The 24,178-nt window shown below is 44.5% G+C and overlaps 1 protein-coding gene across 1 annotated transcript in view; it reads left to right on the forward strand.

The window, feature by feature from the left end:
• Window positions 1-24,178, forward strand: part of SORCS1 (sortilin-related VPS10 domain containing receptor 1) — a 456,202-nt gene that overhangs the window by 413,865 nt on the left and 18,159 nt on the right. The window contains exons 20-23 of the mRNA XM_004680456.2: window positions 2,833-2,966; window positions 5,365-5,488; window positions 10,494-10,606; window positions 14,788-14,919. Coding sequence (XP_004680513.1) covers window positions 2,833-2,966; window positions 5,365-5,488; window positions 10,494-10,606; window positions 14,788-14,919 — 503 coding nt within the window. The remainder of the gene's footprint in view (window positions 1-2,832; window positions 2,967-5,364; window positions 5,489-10,493; window positions 10,607-14,787; window positions 14,920-24,178) is intronic.

Below are 24,178 nucleotides of genomic sequence, written 5' to 3' on the forward strand. Positions count from 1 at the left end.
GTGATAATTTTTTTGTAATGAGCCACCTGCCCCAGAATTACATGGTACAAAGGTCATGTACCACAGCCTATTGAATTAGCATGCCCAGAAGTGCAGCCTCATAATCTAGGGAATGCCAGCAGTGAGGTGTTTGTACACACTGACATTTCAGGAACTCTGTATGGGGTCTCATTTTCATGTAAATTGCTTTCATTTTTCCTAGTGGATTCTTCTGTGTTTCAGACAATATGATACATAAACATTAAGTAGGTGGTCTAAAGAGGTCTCAAAGAGGTCTCTGGAAGAACTATAGATGCAAAACACAGACATTCCATACACACACACCCCACCATGGTCATTGTCACAGATTCAGCTATTTCCAGCAACAGAGGAGAACTAATGAGAGAGGAAACCGAGTTCACCTAAGTATTTCCCCACTTCTCTCAAACACCTGGCTAGGAAGATTCATAGAAGATTCATATGGAATGTTGCATCGCCACCTGCCGACCGTTTTGCACATTGCAGGCGCCTGTCTGACGACTGCATCTGCTGACTTGGTCAGCGCTGGCTTCCAACAGCCAGCCAAGGGGGATGGGACAGAGAGGTAGGAAGATCAGGCAGTGACCACAAGTCTCACTTCCGGAGCTCCATTAAGACAGACTGCCCCCCAACCATATGCTTAAAAGACAGGATTTGGGGCAACAGGATCCTGGTATATTAAATGCATAAAGAGCAAATGAATACCAGATGAAGTGGGAATCGCAAAGATACTGTTGGAATATTTATATGTTGTATATGTATATACATTCATTTATATGTGTAGATACTCTGCACCTATATGCACGTGTGTGCATGCATATTCATGCAGGAGTGACATCATGCAAGCACATGCACACATTCCAGGCCCTACAAGACCCACCAGCAGTGTCCCGCATGTCTTGCAGACCTCAATGGCTCCCACTCCTTCCCCGCTCCCCCCTGCAGCACTTCTTTGCTATTCCTCAGGCTGATACATGCCCTCACTTTATTTAGGCTGCTGCTCCAACATCAGCCCCTCTGTGAGACTTTGCTTGTCCCAGACACCACTCTCTTGCCTCCCTCCACAGCACACAGGCTTCCCAGGACAGGGTGTCCCCAGCACCTAGAACAGTGCTGGATGCACTGTGTGAATGAACGACCATATGTCACTACTGGGATTCAACTTATGTCACACAACACATCAGCATCATCTTTATCACTTTCATAATCAGACTTTGAAAATTATTAAATGTTCTTATGTGAGTGAAACAAAGAAAATCAATCCTTTGACCCGGGAACCACATTGTCTAGCAGAAGCTATTGTGTCTTCACGGTCTAAGTGCTGTGTTGAACCCAAAGCCGGGGAGCTAGAGAGGCTTCCTTGGGGGTGTGGGGGGGCTCAGAAGTGACTTGGAGACGGATGGGTGCTGTAAGGAAGCTGCGTGATCAGAGGCCTGGGCATTGACAAATCACAGCCCGCTGGAGCCAGGGATGGGACAGAGGGGTCAGAAGATCCGGCAGTGAACAGGGTCTGTGCAGACTGCATCCCCAGCGCCTGGCACCTGTTAAGTCATTGGCCAGTAGGGACACTTACTAGCTGTTTCCTAGCCAAGGTCAACTAGAACTCATGTTAGCTGGCCATGGGCACTCAAGCTGCTTTGGTTCACAGCCTGTAACTCAAGTTACCCAGCTCTGTGATTTGGAAAAACTGCCTTTCTTGGCTTGACCATCCCTAAAAAGGGGCGTCAGTAGCATTGTCATGAGAATAAACGTTGGTGTTGGCTCCTTGGTGGGGAGCAATTAGAGTGGGGGAAGGAACAGTATCTTTAGAGACAGTTGTGGAGGAAGGCCTGCACCAACCCGGTGGTTGCGGAACTGTAAGTGTGTAGTTTATAGTTGGAGATCAGGATGTGGATGAGATTACTCTGATAAGGAGTACATGGAGGGAGGGGAAGGGACAGAGTAGCGTCCGAGACACACTGAGAGTGCAAGCTGAAGAGGCAGTGAGTGGACCAGGCAGGAAGGGCTGACTACCCCTTTCTTTTTCACCTCATGTGGTGATGGTGGGGATGGCAACTTCTTGTCAGGTTCACCTCAGAGGAAGCTGTGTTTCCCCAGGAATGGTCTCTCAAGGAGAAGATCGGGGGGTCTAGGGGAGGCCGTAGTAGATCGCTATGAAGAGGACATCTTTGTGGTTTTGAACATCTGATTAAGGCTTCTGATCTGGACCTCCTTGGGTAGAATCATCCTCTCACCTCCTGAGAAGCTGAGAACCCCGAACATTCTCTTCCCACTCACACATGCCCATGTCCCAGACAGACTAAACTCAACACCAAACCCAGTTTATTCCATGCTCACCTAGCCAGTGGCTTTGCACACTCACAAGGACTCACAGCCAGGCATGGTCTCTCACACAAACTCACTCACACTCACACAGATCGTTAAAGTCCTTTGGGAGGTTTGTCCAACATAGTACCCCTCCCCCAACCTGAAGTCTCTGAGAGTCTTGATTCTATTCTACCACCAAGGAAATAACCTCCTGGAAAGATTTGTATCTCCCTGTGAAATCTTACATAGTTGCTTATTCATTTGAAGACTTCATGAATTACTTGTAAATTTAATTTTTATAAAGAATTCAGGCTTTAGGCAGAAGAAAGATCATGGAAAATGTTGAGACACAACTCGCCATGACATATCTATTGCTCCACACGAGGGACAGTCTAGAGCGAGCCCTTTCCTCAGGGAGCTGTTTGGTGACTTTAAGTCTCCAGAGCAGGGATGAGGAGGCAGAGGAAGCGCTTCCCTGTCTATGGCTCTTCTCTCTCATTGCTGCAGGTCCCCTGGAACATGTGCACCTGTCTCTCCCCTTCGTCACCACAAAGAACAAGGAGGTCAACGCTACAGCTGTGCTGTGGCCCAGCCAAGTGGGCACCCTCACCTACGTGTGGTGGTACGGGAACAACACTGAGGTGCGACCCCCCCGCACCCCCTCACCCTCCCAGCACACTGTGCAGCTCAGCTCAAAGAGGCCTGGGAATGCAATGGCATGGGGAGCACCAGTTTAGAGGTTGTCTTGTCTTTGGGGACAGCCAGTGCTTGGTGCTTCCATCACTGTTCCCTGCCCCCACCACCACCAGACCCCTGCCCCTCCCCGCTGCCTCCCTGCTCAGTGTTCATTTTCGTCTCCTGTGGGACTTTGCCTTCATGATGAATCTTAGCAGTGGCCCATGCCTTTTATCCCCACAGTTTAGCAGAGAAAATAAACTCTCCCCATGGTTACGGGAGTTCTGGAATTAGCATTACTGGTCAGACTGGCCAGGCCTTGATTACACTGCTGAGGCCAGAGAGACAAGTGTTGAAGTCAGCCTCCTTAAACATCATGGGCCAGAAGAAGGGAAGAAGAACCCATAAGACAAGGAGGCAAAAGGAGACCAGAGAGGCAGAAGCAACAGCTGCCCCCTACCACCCCCCATGGCCTCCGCACCCTGAGTCATGGCTGCCCCTCTTCTCTCAGCTGTATCCTTCTGTTGCCCCAGTTCCCTGGGATGAAACATCTGCTGCGGTAATAAAACCAGTAGAAACCTTAAACCTCAGTTAGAAAAACAGTAGGAACCTTAAACCTAGTTCCTGACTTTTCTGGACAAGAAAAGCGAGGCTAAGGCCGAGGAAGGGCTCGCTCTGGCCTTGCTTCCAGCTTCCTGCTGAGTCCAAGCCAGGACCTGCTTACTGCTGCGTGAGTGAGTTGTCTCCCCTCACTTCAGGCCGCCTGGCCTGTCTCTGTTTAATCTCACTCCATTCTCAGAAATTAAAATTTACTGCCAAATGCCAGCTAGGCAACAGGACTTCTGTCCCGAAGCCTGGCCCAAAGGCTGCAGGTGAAGTGCACTGGACCCAGATACTGACTTTCCCTCAGCAGCCTGCCTTTCGCTTGGTGATGGCTCTTAAATGCAGTGCATCTTATTTTTTTTTTAAAGATTTATTTATTTGTGCATACAGAACTGGGGTACAGGCCAGATGCTCAGGGGTGGTGAGAGGCTTCACCAGAGACAGAGTGGGGAGCATAACAGGCAGATTGACGAAGTACACTGCTGAGGGGAGCAGCGGGCGGGTCAGGAGAGGTCTGCCACACCATGTGGTCACCTCCGGGGCAGGCGGGAATCGAACTCATGAGGAAGCGGCTTTAGATTCTCAGTGCTGTGCTTTAACCCGCTGCGCCACCAGGGAGGGCCACATCTTATTTTTAAACCCAAATCTTTTTCTCCCCCAAAAGGGAATTTTGGTTTTACCTGGAGACATCATTTTGCAAAGGTCTGGAATAGCGGCCTCCCCCTCACAGACCCACAGGAGCTTGACAGGGCAAAGGATCTCTCACCAGCACCATTCACACAGCCGAGGTGACCTCTGCTGCAACTAAGCATGTGGAATAGACCACAAGCAGGCCCACCGCCCCCAGCGGAAGAGCAGACATCTGTGTTGTTTGCCTGAAGCTAGTCTGGGGAGGGGAAATTAATAGATGGTTTCCTTTTGTGTCTCCTATTTATTTTTCCCTTTTTAAAAGAAAAATAAATTCTCAATGGGCTGTCTTGAGTAGACTTCTTATGCTGGACCTTAGTCTTCCCTCAGCTACACAGGGAATTAAATGAATTTTGATTTTTAAATTAATTAAGAAAAGACAGGAAAGAAATGCTTCTCAAGGGAGGTCAGCGTGCTAATAATCTTTTCCTCTAAGACCCTGGCATCCAGTTGTATTACAGGCAAGACTCCAAGTCATTTTTTTTTTTTTTTTTGAGTCCTCAAACCACTATCCAATTAGTACTTGTTTCCATAGCAGCTACTTCTAGACACAACAGCTAGGCCCTGCGCTGAGAAGGCCAAGCCATACACATTGCTCCTGTTCCTGCTCCTGTCTACGTAAGGCTGTTTTGGTGCCCCTGGTTGCTGTGTGCATTATAACTTTACATGGGCACCCTTCCTCAGAGAAGGACAGGGCAGTTATAGGTGTTTGGTGATGGCTTCTTAAATCTGGATAAATAGAGCCTCCTGTTCTGGGTCTCCTTTGAATATCCCCATAGATTAAGGGATGTGCTCAGTATCAGTAGATTAGCCATCAGGGGTATGTATCCCATTTCAGGCAAGACTTGCTGATTCCAGGCCACTGAGTCATGACGCTATCAGAAGGGAGGTGTGAAATTCACGAGCAATGGGCCGAGTCCTTGAGGGGATGGCTGCCCTAACCCCGTTCTGGCCTGGGCCTGTGATGATGGGGTTAGTCCTACTGGGCTGCACTGGGAAGCCTCTCTGGGGCTCTCAACTCTTGACAAATGACTGTCTTATCTTTCCCCTCACTCCGTGCCTCATTCATTTCAGCCCTTAATCACTTTGGAGGGAAGCATATCCTTCAAGTTTACTTCTGAAGGGATGAACACCATCACGGTGCAGGTGTCAGCTGGGAATGCCATCCTACAGGACACGAAGACCATCGCAGTCTACGGTGAGTGCTCCCTCTCCCTCATCCTTGCTGCCTGGTGCTCCCATGGGTGTGTGGAGTGCCACAGTGCTGGAGGCTGCCTGGATTTTGACCTCTGTGTAGAGACCAGAGGGAAGAAGTGAGAAAGATTGCAGACAAGACTTTTCTCCCCCTTTTGGGAAGATGTTGTTCACCAGCAAAATGTGCTCACAAGAACCCAAGAGGGTTTCTTGTTTTGTCTTCTCAGAGAGGGTCTGATTCTCTAATGTGAATTCACCTGTGATCAGGTAGGGTGAGTTTCATTGTAAAGTTAATTCATGCCATTGGTTATTTCAGCGGGGTTTGAAAAGCTAAAGCATGTTATCTAAGACAAACGGTTAATAGTGAGGGATTTCTTGAATTTTTCAACTTTGTAAATCTTGATTAATAAGAGGACTCCACCAATGTACAAGCACTCTGAAAACTTCTCCCACAAATCTGTATTATCAAAATGTGATAGAATGGTTAAAACAGCAGATGTTAGGCATCATGGTAGAGTGGTATTGGTTTGAACTAACAGAGTATTAGATGGAGTGAAAATGAAATAAAAGGTGGAGTCATTGATGAAATGGAAGGTTGACCAGCAGCTTATACCAGTCCATCTCATTTTGGTAACTTTTTCCTGATTGTCAGTGGATGTACTGTTGTTAGTAGATGGTGAACATGTAAATTTTTATTGTTCATATGGAAACTGTGCATACATAACATGGAAAGATAAAGATGTGAAAAGCAAGAATGTAAAAGTATGTAGAGAAAACAAATGCTGTGCATTGTAGAAAATGAGAAGAGACTAGGGGTGAGAGTGGGGCGTGCTGGTGGTCTAAATATTATCAATTGCCCCAGTTCCAGAATTAACTGATTCTGATGCAGATTCTATTTATCATTTCTCATCTTGCCAACTTGACCTTCAAATTCAGAAAGTAATGTGGAAACAACTTGGAAGAGGCCCAAGAACACTTCCTCCCATGGCTGACTGTTGTATTTCTCTGCATCCTCACCCCTAAACTCCCAGAGAGCTGGTTCATCCCCAAGAGGAAATGAAAATCAACCAGGCCTCTAGTTTTCCTAACAAAATCCCTTCACCTCTCCACCAGGTGGCCCAAAGGGAAGAGTTTTTGTTTCTCTTTTCCTTCTCCATCTCCTTTCTAGTTTCTGGGAACACATTTAATCCCAACAACCCTAATACAAGGAGAGCAACGCTATGGCCCCAATGTCAGTGGGAGAGCAGGACAGGCAGCCCAGCCCGTGTCCACCCAACATCTGTGATCCGTAATCTCCAGCGTGATGGGCTCTTCTGCCTTCTCTGTCTGGAGTTCTTTTTCCTTTTTCTCTTCCCTACATGGCACAGCTGTCTCAGACATCCTCCCTCCTTCAACAGCTGGCCTCATATTTAAGTGGATTGGCAGCCTCCTCAGTACAATCACAAAGAGGCCTGCTGTAAACCTAGAATGTTTTCAGGCCTGTCTGGCCCAACTTGTCATTTCACAGATAGGAAATTGTGGCCCAGAAGTGGGAATTTGGCCTAAAGTTATCCTACTGTTCAGTGACAGATCCGATATTAATAACAATGGTAATAGCACTAGTGGTAATAAACATTGATGAGCCCTTACCAGCCTCTGTTCTAATCACTTGATATATAGGACTTAATGGTCCAAACACACCCAAGAGAAATATATTATGCTTATCCCAGTTTTCCAAATGAGATAAGATAAATGAGGTAAAATGCGAGATAAGTATAGCAAACAGAGTCTAACACTTCTGAATCCAGGGAAAGTATTTGTAACCTCCTTCTACTCCATTGCTATGTGTAGTTTTACCTTTTAATAGAATCTCTAAAAGCATCACCAAGGAGTGGCTCACACTTCATGGAATGGCTTATCTTCATTTTTTTTTTTTTTTAAAGATTTATTTATTTGTGCATACAGAACTGGGGTACAGGCCAGAGGCTCAGGGGCGGCGAGAGGCTTCACCAGAGACAGAGTGGGGAACAGAACAGGCAGATCAACGAAGTACACTGCTGAGGGGAGCAGCGGGCGGGTCAGGAGAGGTCTGCCACGCCATGTGGTCACCTCCGGGGCAGGCAGGAATCGAACTCATGCAGAAGCGGCTTTAGATTCTCAGTGCAGTGCTTTAACCCGCTGCGCCACCAGAGAGGGCCGGCTTATCTTCATTTTTAAAAGTCTCAAAGACCGGAGCTGAGGAGGTGATTTCCTCTTCCTTTAACCAAATTTCTTAGCCTTCAAATGCCATTCACTCATCTTCCATCAGATGAGATGTCCAGAATTTCATAAAGATCACTAGAAGATTTAATGACAGGGTGACCTACTAAAGGAAAGTTGTATCACATGGAATTAAACAAGCAAGATTAATACAAAAGGCAGGAAGATTTTTTTTTTTTAACTTTGGAGTGAATTAGTGAAAAAACTAATGGAGGAATTTAGGGGTGAGGAGATATCAGTTCAATCTGCATTTGTTAATGTTGCTTCTGGAAGCTAGACTTTTGCTCTCCCAGGGAGAGGAGAATTACCTTTCTTTCTGATTACATTTGAAGAAAGTCTAGATCCTAGAGAAAGTCCTTCTTGGGTGGTAGGAGAGATACCTCTCCAAGAGCCAGAGAATGAAGTTACAACTACAGGGTTTCTCAGGTCAGCTCTCCAGGGGCTGTCAGAGCCTGCAGTCTGGAGTAAATCTGTTCAAGCTCAATCCAACTGAGGGAAAATTGAGGCCATGGTGATCAGCCTGCGGGAGGCATCATTCTTGGCCTGAGAGAGCAAGATGACCGCTCACCACCCAGCATGTGGCAGAAGAGACCTTTCTGTCTTGTCTTCCTTCATTTGCTTTTAAATACAAAAATGAAGCATATAGCTATAGAATTCATCTCTCCGAGCTGCTGGAAATATATGTATATATTTAGGATTTACCCTTTACTGTCCTCCCACATCCATCCTCCATTTGTTGAATAAACTTAAGTATAACATTTCTCTGCCATCCCTCTTCCCTGCCCTGCTATTTTAGGGTGCTATGTCATCACTTTTCTCATTTGTGTGTGCATGTGTGCGTTTTTTAAGCCAACATTTTACCTGGTAGATGAACTCTCTATATTTTGATAAAGTGTTTGAGCAAAGTGAAAGTGTCTTCAGAGAGGTGTGGTATGACTCAATTAGCAATTCCTTGATGCTGCTGTTTACCATAATAATGATAAGTATTTTGTTGTTCTCCACTGGCACTAAGCTGGAATATTCACAGAGGTGACTAGTGAGTCATAAAATAGTTAGCCTTTGAAAACCACGTCCTTGGAACAGACTGTCACAAACACCCACCTTACAATGTAAGATGTTTTACAACTTGTGCTTTATAAGTCTTTGGCATTGTTAGAAAATGCTCAAGTGGGCTTTTCATGGTTCCTGAATGTAGTAGGCACCATTGACGTTGCTTAGTCTCTACTGAAGCAAGGGCATACTTAAAGATTTTTTTTTAAATAAGTAAATGTATAAATTGCAGAGCACCTCCATTGTAATTTATGTATTTCTTTATCTTTATTCAACAAAAATGTATTAACTCTATGATTCAGACATAATCATTGAAAGTCTACCACAAGCTGCACTTGCTCAAAAGGCCAGAATCACCATGCCCTCTGTCACTGAGCTTATATTCCAGAAACAGACAGTGAAAAAAAAAAAAATTAAATAGCCAGATGAATGAAACCAACAAACATGGCCCTGGCTGAAGGGTGTCTGGGGTGGTAGGAGAGAGGACATCCGAAGCCGCTGATGGGGAAGGATTTGTCCCAGGACAGACTGAGTGATGTGCAGGAGCAGAAGACATGTGTCTGGCAAGTGGAGCTGTGCAGTGGGGGCTGGTGCAGGCACAGGATGCAGAGAAGCCCAAGCCCATGAGGCAGGAGAGAAAGCAGATCCTCATTAAATGGGACATGAAGCCTGAACGTTGTTCTAACTGTGACCTAGAAGCAGAAGCAGGCAGAGGGGAACCGTGCGATCTGCGTTTATGGATAGCACAGGCCGAATTGGTGCTGGGCTCAGCCCCCCGGGACAGTGCTCTGAAACCCATGCCTGTGCCAACGTCAAGGACACAGGGACTGTGGGGCTGAATCCAGTGGCTAAGCTGGTCCCCTCCCAGGGTGCGGCACTGTTCTAGCTGACTTCGCTCAAAGACTGTCTGACGGTCTTATCGAACCTTCAGTCATCAGAGCAGGCACCCAGGTTTCCCTCTCTTTTGGTAAGTGCCATGTAGGCTTCGTATCGATCAGTGCTCTGTCCACCTCTGGATGCCTCCCGTACTCACTTACATATGATCTTCTTCAAAGAATCTTGCTTTTACAATCCCATTCTACTTCAGGGTTAACTCTTGGGCTACAGAGACAACTAGCAAAATCTTTGAAGTAAGCAACTTAAAATTCCATTAAATGAAATGTCCATGGAAACAAAACACAGCAATAGAATGATTACAATAGTTATTATAATTATGTTCTCATAATACTAATTATTATAAAACCCTATCATGATAATGAAAGAATGTGCACAACATAATAATGACGAGAATGAGAACATGGTAGATTGGGTATCGTGTCAGTAAATATTCAAACCAAAGCTGCAGGGTTTCTTGCATGGACAATTGGAGGATGAGGCATTCAGGGAGGAGCATTGAGTGCAAAGGCCCAAGGTCATCACCTGCTATGAATTCAGAGCACTTCAAGGACAGCTAGCCAGTGTCCAGGAAGGGAGCATCTTGCACTAGGGAAAATGGACAGTCTGCAGAGCTGGACATGGACTAGAGCTTAGGGCTTTGGTCTAGACAGTGAGAAGCTGGGATATAATAGGGAGGGGATAACAGATTTGACTCTAGAAGGAACTCACTGGTGAGCGTAGAGGACAAGGTCCCTACATTAATGCACTGTATATAATAGAAAGGATAGTAGACCTCTAGGGAGAACTGTTGCACTTCTAGTAATCACCTCATGTTGTATCCCCAGAGGAGTTCCGATCTCTCCGCCTGTCCTTTTCTCCAAATCTGGACGACTACAACCCTGACATCCCAGAATGGAGGAGGGACATCAGCCGGGTCATCAAAAAGTCCCTGGTGGAAGTGAGTGCAAACATTCCTTCTCTTATTCAGGCTCATTGCCCCTGAACAACCTGTGGTGAGGGGACCTTTGTGCAAAGAAATGACAGACAAGAGCAGGAGCCCATGGGAGGGCTGGTTGACTTGTGTGACATCGGTGTAATGGGGACCATGCACATGTGTGTCAACTCCTAGCTCTTGCCTCTTGGGAAGCTTTTCTTCTGAGGAGTGAAAAAGAACTTGGGAATTTGTGACAGTATGTAGCAGGTTTTATGATTAGTCCATTTTCAAGTGTGAAATCGGTTGTGCAGGATACTGAGACGCGACATGCGTGCACAAAACAAGCACCAGTAGCAAGCCTGAGCACAGTATGGACACATGTCCAAGTGTTTTTCCTTGTGCCAGTTCTTTTAACGCTTTTCTCTCCTACAGCTGCGCCATACAAATGTATTGCAGGTTTGCAGACTAAGCAGGAGAGGTTCAAGAGAAGTTGCACAACTTGCTTGACATTTCTAGCTAATATGTGAAGGAGCTATACTTTTGTAGTGAAGGGCACTTTTGTAGTGAGAGCCCAAAGTCCACATGTGCTTGAACCTGAAGCTGACCCATGAGGTTGCTGGGCATCCACCAGGTGGAGCTGGGCCCTCTCTAAGCAAATGCCTCTGGCAGTTCAAGAAGACATCTTTGAGCCACATCTCACTGCACACTGGGCTTTTATGAATGGTCAGAGGAAGGGGGTATCTGCTCATGGAGCTGCTTGGGTTTGTTGTGCAAACCCAGAAAATCAGAAGTGAGCTACCTCTCTCAGCGATCTTCTTAGCCCAAAAGGAAAATCAACTTAAGGTTTTTTTTTGGACATTCTTCCCTGTGCCAATACATGGTTCCTCATGATTTAAGCAGATAAAGGAATGATCCTTGGCCCAAATCCGCTCTCACACCCAGCTTCTGGCCTTCCCCATAGTCCCACCATTACTTTTGTTAAAATTTGTTTAGCACTTGTGATATTCCAGACATTCTCCTGCTTCATATTTTTTAACACATTAAATCACACAAAAAATAAATAACTTACATAGATTTGATTCTTCTCATTTTACAGGTTAGGAAACTGACATTAAATGTCTTACTCAAGGACACATTGTTAAAACCCAGGCTCTGAAGTCAGACCAGCGAGCCTTGAATTTTGAGTTTTAAGTTCATGGGTCATAAGCATTTCCTCTACTGCCAGCCTTTGCCATGTTACATGGAGAAATAGGGATTGATGAGATGGGGTGGATGGGGGGAATTTCACGTGCCTCTGAGTGAGTCATTGCACCTCTGTCTTCATGAGTCAGAGTGCTGGACACTACCAGTGCCTGGACCATGGGTGCATGCCCAACTAGAAGACCCATTAGCCCTTGGGTCCAAGGGCCCAGGTACAAAGGCAGGCCCTTCCTCCACTGTCCAAGATGACTTACAGGGCATAGGTCTTTCAGCGGCCACTTTCTAGGGAGCCTTGCCCCCACAGATCTCCAGGCAGCTGTCTAACTCCCTGGTTGATTTACTAACCAGACATTAGCTCAGCGGTGCCCAGTCTCCCAAGCTGATTTCTCTTCACATTCAGTGTCTAGGGGACAGATGCCCTGATCTTCCACCTTTCACCAGCTGTCCAGTCAGCTGGAAATCACTGCTCATCTGTATTCTAAGCTGATAAATAACAGATTCACCTAAATGCAGAGTAAACAGGTTGACTCAGCCCTCCTCAGCAAAGAGTGGAGGAGTGAATACTGTGCAGCTTTGAAGATTCCTTGGTTACCTGATCCCCAGAGGCCACCCGCCCAGCCCCTGGCTCCTGGCACCCCAGTAATTACACTTGGCTACTTTCTGAAACCCTGAAGTCCCATTGCCAAGGGTACCCTAATAAACCCGACCCAATGTATAACTTGAGGTCAATTTATTTGTGGTTTTCTTCCCCTTCATTATGTGACACAATTCAAGATAAAGCCAGTTACCTCACCAAATGGATTCTTTCTATTAACATTTCACAATGAAATCTTTAATTGAATGTCAGTCAGTAAACATTTTTGCATGTAATGAGGATGACTCAGACATAATCTCGGGGTTTAAAATTTAGTAAGACCATAAAAGCGTATTTGATTTCCAGCTGTGCTAGGAGCTGCTGTGAGGCGGTGTTGGGAGGGGAGGCAGTAACATCTCATGAACACAGGCTTCCTGGCCAGACCACAGTTCCCAACCACACATCACCACTCACCACCTAGAAGCCTTGGCCATGACTTACCCTTCCTCCATCTCCTTCTGTCCTGCATGGCCAGATCCCGCTGAGGGTGAGACTATACTCCTAGATGCTGGGAATGCTGTGGGCGCAAGCATCAGCTGCCCGCACCCTGATGTCCATGGGTTGTGGACAAGTCTCCTCTGCTGCAGGTACAGAGAGGCCCGGCTGCACCCTCCCTGGTGGTGCAGTGGGTCAAAGCACAACACTATGAGGCTGTAGCAGCCACTGCAGCACAACTTCCATTGTGGGAAAGGGAGGTGACCCACATGACTCAGCAGACCTCTCCTGACACTGCTCCCCTCAGCAGTGTATTTCAGTCAGTTTACCTGTTCTGCTCCCCACTCTGTCTCTGGTGAATCCTCTCACCCCTGAAACCCCTAGCCTGTACATCAGTTCTTGTATTATTTATAAATAAATCTTAAAAAAGAAAAACAAGGTCAGGCTACCTCAGCCACACCTCACACAAATCTGAAGAGCCACCTGCACTCCCTATAAGGTCTGGTGAGATTGTACTTGGCTTGCATCAGTGTTCAGCCCCTCCCCCTACCTGACCCTGCTTTCTTCCTTCACTCCCCAGATGTTAGTCCTGAGATTACCCCTTAATGAGCTCTGGTGCACTAATGTCAGCAGCAACTTCTGAGACCCGAGCTAGTTCACTCACTACCACTGAGCTAATATCCTGCTGGGTCCTCACCTGCAGACTGAGGGGGCCAGGGGAGGGTTGTTGCAGGAGCTGCTGCACTATGTGAGCGTGATGAGTGTCTCGGCGCTCTTCCAGAACCAACAGGCAGCAGTCCCTGACACCTCATAGAAGATACAGATGTGAGGTTCGTAAACACAGTCACGTACTGGGAAAGCATGAGGAATATACTGAAATTTGAGAACTTTAGAAGACTTATGAAGGAATAAACGGGTTCCCAGCAGCAGACAGAAACTCAAAAGCCATTCTGGGGAAAATGGCACTTGCAAATCTCCTGTGGGGAAATGGAGAAGGTTGGGGCATTGAACAGGATTCCTCTTAGCTGGAGGTTGTGTGAGCTGTGGCTTCATTGCAGAAGGTCTTGGATATATATTTAATGTAGTTGGCAATGGGGATTTCTGCAAGAATTTGGACAAGATTGAGTTGGATCATAGAAAGACAAATCTGGCCAGTGTGGCCTGTCTCCTGGAAATGGGCGGACTGTTATGAAACCCTGTTAGAACCCCATGGAAGAGCTCAAGCCTGCATCGGGCTATAAACTCAATGGGAGCAAGTGAACTAGTGCAAAGAAGGCCTTGAGCGACAGCTGTGAATCCACTGGAGAGTCAAGCGAAGGGCTGTGCGAAATGAGCTGCTTCTCGAGTTCCCATGCCACGGAGACCCAACAGTGCCTGAGGAGTGTCAGTCACGGAGGAGCCCAGTGAGGGAGGCAATGAGGGTGTGGCTCGTCGCTGAAGAATAAATCTAGGTTGCATCAAAGATGGAAGCTAGGCCAGAAAAGGTTAAGGTGTGAGGGGCAAAGTCCAGAAAGCGCAGGTCTTCCCAGGGGCAACACCCTCTCGGGCCATTTAGGAAGAGCTACTGTTCACCAGTAGCTACTAGATCCAGGGACTACTAGATGTTCTTCCTATGTAACTCAGGTCATAGCACCATCATCCGCTGACAAGACAAGTACTGCATCATGCCCACTGGCCATTTTGGGAAACGCAGGCGTAAGGAGCAAAGGGAAGTGTTTAAGGCCCCATGGGAGGGAGCCAGGATCCAGCCTTGGGTGATCTGACTTTAGCACAGTGCTATGGCTGGAGTCCTTGTCTACCCTGTCCACCTGAGGCCTGCCTGCCACCCTCCGATCCTCTTTGATCTTCTCCCCAGCCCTAATGCCCACTGATCACTTGGTCCATTCTCACCTCCTTCCCTGCAGGACTTTAATGAGCTTCTCTGTCTCTCCCACAGGCCACAGGGGTTCCAGGCCAGCACATGTTGGTGGCAGTGCTTCCCGGCCTGCCCACTGCTGCTGAGCTCTTTGTCTTGCCTCATCAAGATCCCACAGGAGAAAGCAAAAGGTCGGCTGAGAACCTGGAACAGGTGAGTCCCAGGCCGCATTCAGCTCTGTCAATCTGACATCCTATCAGCACTGAGGGATTTTTGGGCATTCTGGGCTTAAGAACAAGGCACCAGCTCTTCGTGAGGCTCTGACTTTCTGGTCCCTCAGTTTTCACGCGTAACCTGTGATATAAAATAATTTTACTAAAATAAAAACACATGCAAGAGTATTTATTGTAGGCAGGGGCTAAGTGACTCAGCCTATCCACAGTACGGATTCCCGACAGGCTTTGCTAAGAGACAGATGAATCTATGTGCACAGAACACTGAGAGATATTAAATGGGGGAAACATCAGTGGCTGGAAGTTATTTGTCAAACTTTGATCCCCAAGAGTGTCATGAGAATCAAATAAGATGATATCTACCCTCCTTTTTAATGTGTATATGTCTGTGTGTGCATGTGTGTGTGTGTGTGGACATACATGTGTGCTCATGTGCCTGTCCTCAGACTCCTTCGATATCTGTTTCCTTGCCTCTCTTTTACTTTAGAAGACTCTCCAGTCTCTGCCATGGAGAATTATAGTTATGCTGCTGCTGTTGTTCATCCGTTCAGTTAAAATGACCAGTCTTGGTCTGGTTACTCTGTTGGAAACTACATAGTTTTAGATCCTCAATAGATTAAAAATCGAATTCTTCTTAAACATGGACTAAATATTGGATTCCTCTCGTCCAGTACTTGGACCTTTTCAGTTTATTTACAGTAAACCCAGAATTTACTCTCATGGTCTCTAGTCTTCCAAGATGGCTTGAGGACCACCTGGAAAATCCTTATTACAAACCAGCTCAAATTACCTCAAGGCCCACTCACCCTTCATGCAACAGTAGCTTTCAAGTTTGGCAGGAGCCTCCCCTCGGTGATTTTCTCCACACACAAGTGAAGAAGAAGAGGGCTGTCCCAGAAGCCTCAGTGAACCCCATTACAATTAAAGGCTGGGAAACGGGGCACACCAGATTCACATCTGACCTTGTCCACTCTGAGCTCTCAGCTTCCTGTAATATTTTGGTACCTGTAACTGTGGGAGAAGAATAGGTTATGTACTATTGTATATAATATTTTCTAGATGTTCCTTGCGAGGCTTATGTCTATGAAGTTTCTCTTGCTTGTACAGGAACATGTATCTTGCTTTGACTGTTTATTTTCTCCAGAATTCCCATCCCTATTTATTCTGTCCTGTTTGGGTGCCTCCTCTACAGACACTGTCAGAGTCGTGAGCCACAAAGCTGTTCCAAAGGCAGCCTGTATCAGGCATTTAGCCAGAGAACTAAAAACAGATGTCTTGTTTCAGGACTAGAGACCTAGTTTTAGGTATATGCAGAAGGTCCAGTCATTTTATTAGAAAGAGAATGGGTTTCTAGCTTCAAGTCTAATATTCATTATGCCTGTGTTGTAAAGGTGGAAAGTTCAATAATTTAGCTAATCATACAATCAGCAATAGCCATCTCCTAGAGTGCTTGAGAGGATTAAGGAGCTGATGCAGCAAAGTACTTGGCTTATAGAATATGCAGAATATGCTCGACATATAGTAAATTGGAGATGGTTTTATTTATGGCCATGGTATCATAGGGGAGGGGCCTAGGAACATTCAAATTAAAACTTTATGTCTCTTGAAGAGACTGGTATATTATGATTAGAAGGAAGGGGTTTCTAATTATGTAGTGAAAGAAAGAGGATGATAGTGAAAGGAAGATTAAAGAATGACATTACACAAAAAACAGGGACAATACAAAACAGAAATATGAGTACCTTTAGATTCTCATCTGAAACTTACAAATGTTAACATGCAAAGTCAATAACAAAATGAAATTATAAAAAATAAAAGAATGGAAAGGGCGTATGTGTGCAGGTGTATATGCAGTATTGTGCAGATGTACATGTAGTATTAAAGAAACGTAAATAGCCAAGCTAAAGATCATAATCTGTCTAAGGAAATTTCAACTGTATCAATGTTATCCAGGACTCAAATCAAAGAAAATACAATGGGCAAGAAAATAAATCTTAAAAAAAAAGAAGAAGAAGAGAAAAAGAAAACTCGAAACAAATTATAGGAAAATACCACTCCTTCATTTCCTGGGGCAACATAAGAAAGTGTCTTAATAATGGAGAATGTTAGTGTCCTGAATAAGTGCAATAATGAAATCAGCATATACAATAGAGCCTCGTGTTACAACCCTTGAATCAGAGGCTGCCTTCAGAATCTTGCAGTTTCAGCCTAAGCGGGGTCTTTTCACCTTCTTGCTCATTGGAGTCATTTACAATGAAGGAATCTAGACCCCAACATGGAGAAGTGATATGACTCTGTAAGAGAATGATGTTCTAATTCTGTTTCTGCAATGAACTCTGAAGTCCACTTCCCTCCCTGCCCACTCCACCATGCTGCAAATATCAATTTGGATACCTCTTTCCTTCTATGGACCCCCAGATTTTAAAGCTGTTGCCCCAGGAAATGAAGGAGTGATATATTTGTTGTAGTTTGTTTTGAGTTTTATGTTTCTTTTTTAAAGATTTATTTATTTATGTGTATAAGAAATGGGGTACAGGCCAGAGGTGTTTGTGTCGGGGGCTGGGGGAGGGATTTCACCAGAGACAGAGTGGGGAGCAGAACACGCAGATGTCCTTAAACACACTGCTGAGGGGAGCAGTGGGTGTGTCAAGAGAAGCCTGATACGCCATGTGGGTCACCCCCCTGGCTGGGATCAAACTCGTGCTGCAGTGGTTGCAGATAGCTTCACAGTGCTGAGTTCTAACCTGTTGCACCACCAGAGAGGGCCCTGAGTTTTATGTCTTACTTTCTCTTTCCTGAGGGAATTGACACATACCCAGTGAAACCTGTTTAAGGAAGAAAAGTGAACATGGACAGCTTGTCCTGAGATTAAATTCAAAACCATTCAAAATTCTCACTACTCCCTTTCTTTTGTCTGCCTGTCCCTCTTTCTCCACCTCTTTTCTTTACAACCACATGAGATGTCTTCCCAAGAATGAAGCCAACACAGAGGAAGCCCCTGTGCCCATTAATATCACTTACAACCCCCAGAGAGAAAGAAGACAGTGGGTGCACCATAAAAGCTCCACACCACCGATTCTTATGAGCAGCTCATGTGATCAGAAGGTGGAATGTTGTCAGTGACAACTCAGATGTGTTAAACCTCCTAGTTATGGGGTTTGAGGAAGCCCTCCAGAGTCAAATGGGCAGAGAAAAACATTGTTCCTCAATGAAAGATGTGGGGGAGCGAGAAGGTGCCCCAGGCTGGCAACAGCAACAAACTTCCTTTGTTATAAATTCTGCAGAAATTTAACATGATGCAAAGAAAGCTCAAACAGAAAGGAAGGCCTTACTCTGGATCCAGATGGAACCAGAGAAGAACTAACTTTTCTCCTAATGCCCAGGCCCTTTGCTTGTAAAGCCAGAACAGACTCCCAGGGAGGGATGAATGGGACCTTGGCCAGATGGACTCTGAAAAATGAGGCGAGGCCTCAGCAAAGCACACGGCTCTCTTTTCTTAGTTCCTCTAATATAGCATCCCCAGGGGAGCAGGAAAGGCTGGTGCAGATCGAACTATCTTGTCTGTGAAATAAATTGAAAATTCCTCACAGTAAGAAGCCCTTGACCCTGTTATCAGGATAACGTGGGCTGGGTTAATCAAGTGACCTCTGTCTGGGAGGGTCTCCCAGTCTCTGAGCTGCGGTGAGTGAGAAAAGGCTCACTCTCCCTTCGCTGGCAAGCTGCTATGCCAGCTGCTCAGGTATGAAGCAAAGCCCCCTCCCCACCCCTGTTCTCCCTCAACTACTGTGCTTCCTCACGTCTCTGAGTCCTCAGAGGTGAGCAGATTCGTGTGTGGTCCTCTAGGAAGGTTGTTTGTGATACTGTGTTGGGGAGACAGAGGCCCACATGCTGGCTTGCAAGATCCTTCAAGGGCATGTAGACCTTTGCCAGGAACATGGGGACTATGGGAAAATGTCACCCCCACCAGTCACTTTCCTCCTGGGCTGTGTTACCTGCATGCATTTGACAGATGCGGAATCTGAAATCCAGGGAATCAAAAGAGCCTTGGAAAATGAAGCAGCTTGTTGGCAGCATTCCAAGGGATTTAAAATGCATTAAAGAATATAACTGATGGTCTCAGATTATTTTCTATATACTTACATAATCGGCTTTCTCCCGATTGTTTAATTTAGGGAGTTGAATTATGGAACTACTCTGGAGTTAACAAGTGGGAGTTAACAAGAGGGATACAGAAGTAGGAAATGGTAACTGTGAAAGTAAAGTAGGCAGGAGTTGAATGACAAAGAATAGAGCAAAGGGGAAGACTGAGAAACTCAGAGCTGCTGATCGTGACTACAAGGGAAGGAATATGTGTGACTAGTTTGTTTCTTCATTTTATCACCCAAGAGATGTCTTGGGGATTTTGAGCAAGCTGATTCTCTTGTGCTAAGACACAATGGAATTGAGTGAGATAGTATTCATATCTGGCTCTGTTTCTTCCCTTACAATTGACTAACAGAAGTTATGATTTTGGAGTTTGAAAGATGTTTCTCTGCTGAATACAAACGGATGCATATTCAACTGCTATATGAAGGATACTTAACTATAGAACAGGATCATAGATGATAGAATGGGCCAACTCCAAGGTCACCCCGACAAATCTCTCTAAATCTGGCACCAGAAGGCTTTGATAGATCAGTAGTTTACATTCTTCCTATTCACCTCACAGGTGAGCATTAGATTTTTGGCCTGATGTATCTTTGTCATTGATAAATCTTCCAAAGTACAGTTTGAATCTATAGATTCACCTTGTACTGCTTCCCTGGGTAATGTGCCATAAATTTACCAACTGCCTGTGGTCCTTAAACTTGTCTTCTCTCCCCTTTCAATCTTTGGACACTGCCATTCTAATAGCCTGAAAGTGTATTTTCCCCTAGGATTTCATTAAAAATTGTTTAGGTGTTGAATGTTTTATTTACGTGCTCACTATCCCTGCTGCTAACTAAATGTCTCCAGCTCACTGCCACTGGACATGTGGTTAGGCTGTACCCATGAGCCTCTTCTTCGGTCAGAACTATGTGACCAAATCTGGCCAACGAGCAGACGTGATGCATGCCATTTCCAAGCTAAAGTATTTAGATGCCACTTGCATTTCCTCTAGGGCAACTTCACTCTTATGATATCAAGAATGGAAATGCTGCAGAGGTTGCTTCTGCAGCCTGTGTCCCTGTGCACCCCTCCCTGCAGGGGGTGAAGTGTGCATAAGAAAGAGGGCTTCTTTGTTTCACCTTCCTGAGATTTTTTTTTTTTAATATTTATTTGTGCATACAGAACTGGGGTACAGGCGAGAGGCTTCACCATAGACAGAGTGGAGAGCAGAACAGATCTACGAAGTACACTGCTGAGGGGAGCAGCGGGCGGGTCAGGAGAGGTCTGCAGTGCCATGTGGTCACCTCCGGGGTAGGCGGGAATAGAACTCATGCGGAAGTGGCTTTAGCTTCTCAGTGCTGTGCTTTAACCCGCTGCGCCACCAGGGAGGGCCCTCACCCTCCTGAAATTTTAACAGTTACCTCTACTTAACCTACCTTATCCTGGTAGCAACAGAATTTCTTAAACTATGAAAAAGGTGGAGAAACAAATGAGTGGGTTTCTTGTACCAGGCCCCTTCCACTACATTCTTTTGTTAGTAGTTTCCCAGTCCCGCTGTCAGTGGTACTTTGAGTGAAGTGTGGGTGGCATCTGAACCACAGGCATATTCTACCAAGTGGGCAGATGCCAAGAATAACAGGTCACTTCATTGGTCATGATTATTTAGCTGTAGAAGAATAGAAAATAGACCTTGTAGGATAGCAACAAAAGAGGATGACAATGCAAAGAATAAAAGAAATTTGCTAAGACAACACACTTTCACTGGACAAAAAGAAAAATAAATTCAACTTGCTTCAGCAGTTTTAATCGCTCAGCAATCACACATGGTATTGCACTTGTCTTTATCATGCAAATTTTCATTCTTTTCATTTGGACTGTCACCACATTCTTCTAAAGATTGCAGTCCATCCCGCTCCTTTCATAACCAAAGACTCTCCCAAACATTAGAAATTATTTTAATTGATGAGTAACAGTGAGCCCTGAGGATAGAGTTAGAAACTGCCTGTCCCTATAGTTCCTATAGTTCAGCTGACACGGGTTGGTGTTCTCAGTTGTTTGTTTCACCAAGGGATAAGAAATAGCAGTGTCATTAATTAAAGGCTACATTTTTAGCAATCTCCTAACCTGCTCAGTCAGACCTATTTTCAGATACCTTTTACTCATTGTCAGCTGTTTCAAAAAAAAAAAATATATATATATATATGTTTAATGGAAGATTAGGAGTCAAGTAAAGCTGAAATCTATTCTCAAATCTTTAAATATAAACTGAGTAAACTTAGGTATACCCTGTAAGTGCCATGTTTCTCTCCATGAAGATAACAACACTGACACCAAAGATATTCTGTAAGGCAAAATATTCGACCTTACCAAAATAAGGTGCTCAGTGAATATGTAGTATACTTATATACAGCAATCCATGACTGAGGGAAATGATAAATGATACAAACTTCTAAAATTGGCATGGGAAACATGTAAAATATTGTCAAAATCTATCAACAGTTTCATACTCATTGATTTGAATAGAAAAGTACATGATGGTAATTGAGATTATTCTTGTATGTAATGTAAGTTTCATTTAGCTTTGTTTCTGTGCATAATTTCTTTCTCATAAGTATTTTTTTTTATCATGTGCCCTTTGATGCAAACTAAATGCATGGGGTATACTTTCAGTACCCCATTATCTTTGCATAGGCTGCTTAATTTTGTAAATGATACAGATAAGCTGGTGAAGCAATGTTACAAACCAAAACAAAACAAATGAAAAGTTAATTATTTTCACCAGCAACTCTCCTGATTGTTATACATTATAGAGGTATGTTATTCTGATGAACTCTATTTTCTGGTCTTGTTGTTTATCTCACTTGAAGAGAAATTGTTCGTAGGAATAAGAAAAAAAAAAGCATCACTTCATCTGGTGGAAAGACAAGTGTCTTTTACAAATGCAGGTTTGTCTTCATCCATGTGACAGTCTGCAAGCAGGACAATTCTTAATTACTTCTGACATGTATTTTCTTTAATGTGTGAGTTAAAGTGTATTTTCTTGAAAATATGTGTGTGTGTATATATATACCATATACATATATATGCATATCTGTGTAAGCATGTATTTCATATACATGTACTGTGTCTACATGTGTTTACTTCACGTCCATATATATAGATTTCTTTGTGTGTGTATGTGTATTTCATTGCAAAAACCTTGGAGACTGACCTGTGCTAAAAACTGCTGTTGGATTCCTGTAAAGTTCTGACCAACTAAGTAACAAATGTAAGATAAATCTGTAACCTATACATTGCAGTAATTTAGAGAACACAGACAAGAAACATTCTACACAGTCTGTGATATAAATCAACTCTTCCTATAAACCTGGAAACTCCTGCAAGATTCTAGCCCCCTGAAAAAAGAGTAGCCTAGTGTAGAGAATGAAGTTGTTCTTGACATAATTTTAGCTCAATCCATACTCCGGATATGGTTTACCAAATAAAACTGCTTAATTAACAAAAGGATCAAAGATGTCATCCTGTAATTCAGTGGACTAATGAAAATTCAACAAATATCAAAACCTTAATAGTAAGCTGACATTAGCCTTTGTGCAAAGCGAGTTTCTAACAGTCCTCTGGGAGCCTCAGTTAGAAATAACTGCCATCAGGAGCTCTCCCTGGGGGTGCACCCGGTTAAAGCACAGCACAGCACAGCACTGCAAGCTGGCCACAGCCACTTCAGTACCAGTTTGATCACCTACCCAGGAGCTGACTCACATGGAGCAGCAGACCTCTCCTGTCTCGTCCACTGCTCCCTTCAGCAGTGTACTTAGTCAGTCTGCCTGTGCTGCTCCTCATTCTGTCTCTGGTGAATCCTCTCACCACCCCTGCACTTCTGACTTGGACACCAGTTCTGCATGCATAAATAAATAAATCTTAAAAAAAAAAAAAAAGAAATACTGCCATCCACTTGTTCTGCTGGACCCATGGATGTGTGATTACTGACCTTTAAATAGTGTCCCCAGACCAATGCTAAAGTGAGGAAGGAAACGCCAGTGTTTAAGGATGACATAAAATATATGACAGTAGATTTCCTTTTTTTTAATCGCCTACTATAAGCCAAATGAAATAATATCATATTTATTAAAATGGATATTCGCTAAAAGAAAATAACTTACTAGCAAAATGATGGTTAGAAAGCATCTAATCAGACTTAACTAGCATATTAAATTAAATATTAACTTGATGATTCAAATATTAAAATTAAGGCAAGCAGACTGGACAGAAATAATAGGAGTATGGTTTTTCCCTAATGGCTTTTCAGAAATTGCTAAAAGGATATTAAAGAAGTGAAAATTGAGCTGGGTTTTCTGCTTTAAACAAAGGAATAGTTTGTTTATGTCTGTGAAACATTCTTATTATTGTATTTCTCAAACAAAATCCCCTGCTTCATACTGGGGTTAACTCTTCTGTGTGCAGAAGCCCATGGCGAGGGTAGTACCTGTGTGGTTTACGGTGTAGCTGATGCGCATAAGCATACAGTAAGGAGCTGCTAATTCCAGAGTTAAGATGTAGTTCAAGGGGCCCTCCCTGGTGGCGCAGCGGGTAAAGCACAGCACTAAGAAGCCAAAGCCACTTCCGCATGAGTTCGATCCCCGCCTGCCCAGGAGGTGATCCACATGGCGCGGCAGACCTCTCCTGACCCGCCTGCTGCTCCCCTCAGCAGTGTACTTCCTCAATCTGCCAGTTCTGCTCCCTGCTCTCTCTCTGGTGAACCCTCTCACTGCCCCTGTACCTCTGGCCTGCACCCCAGTTCTGTATGCATGAATAAATAAATCTTTAAAAAATAAGATGTAGTTCAGTTTGTTTCAACTGTATTATTTATTATTTGTACAGAACTGTCTAGTTCAATACATATTCAAGATGTACCTATTCTGTAAGAGTCAAGGACAATTTGGGGGAGGAGAAGAAGGCAGAGAATAATAAAGTGGACTTTACTATATAAGATAAACATATATGAATCCCACCAGAATTGTAAAATATACATATCTAACTTCTTTTAAGTCCTTGTATATAACAGATGTTTTCACACAAACTTGTGGATGACTTTACTCATATAATGCAAGATA

Source organism: Condylura cristata, unplaced genomic scaffold, assembly GCF_000260355.1.
Source record: "Condylura cristata isolate star-nosed mole 26May11 unplaced genomic scaffold, ConCri1.0 scaffold00011, whole genome shotgun sequence".
In the NCBI taxonomy this organism is placed as follows: domain Eukaryota; kingdom Metazoa; phylum Chordata; class Mammalia; order Eulipotyphla; family Talpidae; genus Condylura; species Condylura cristata.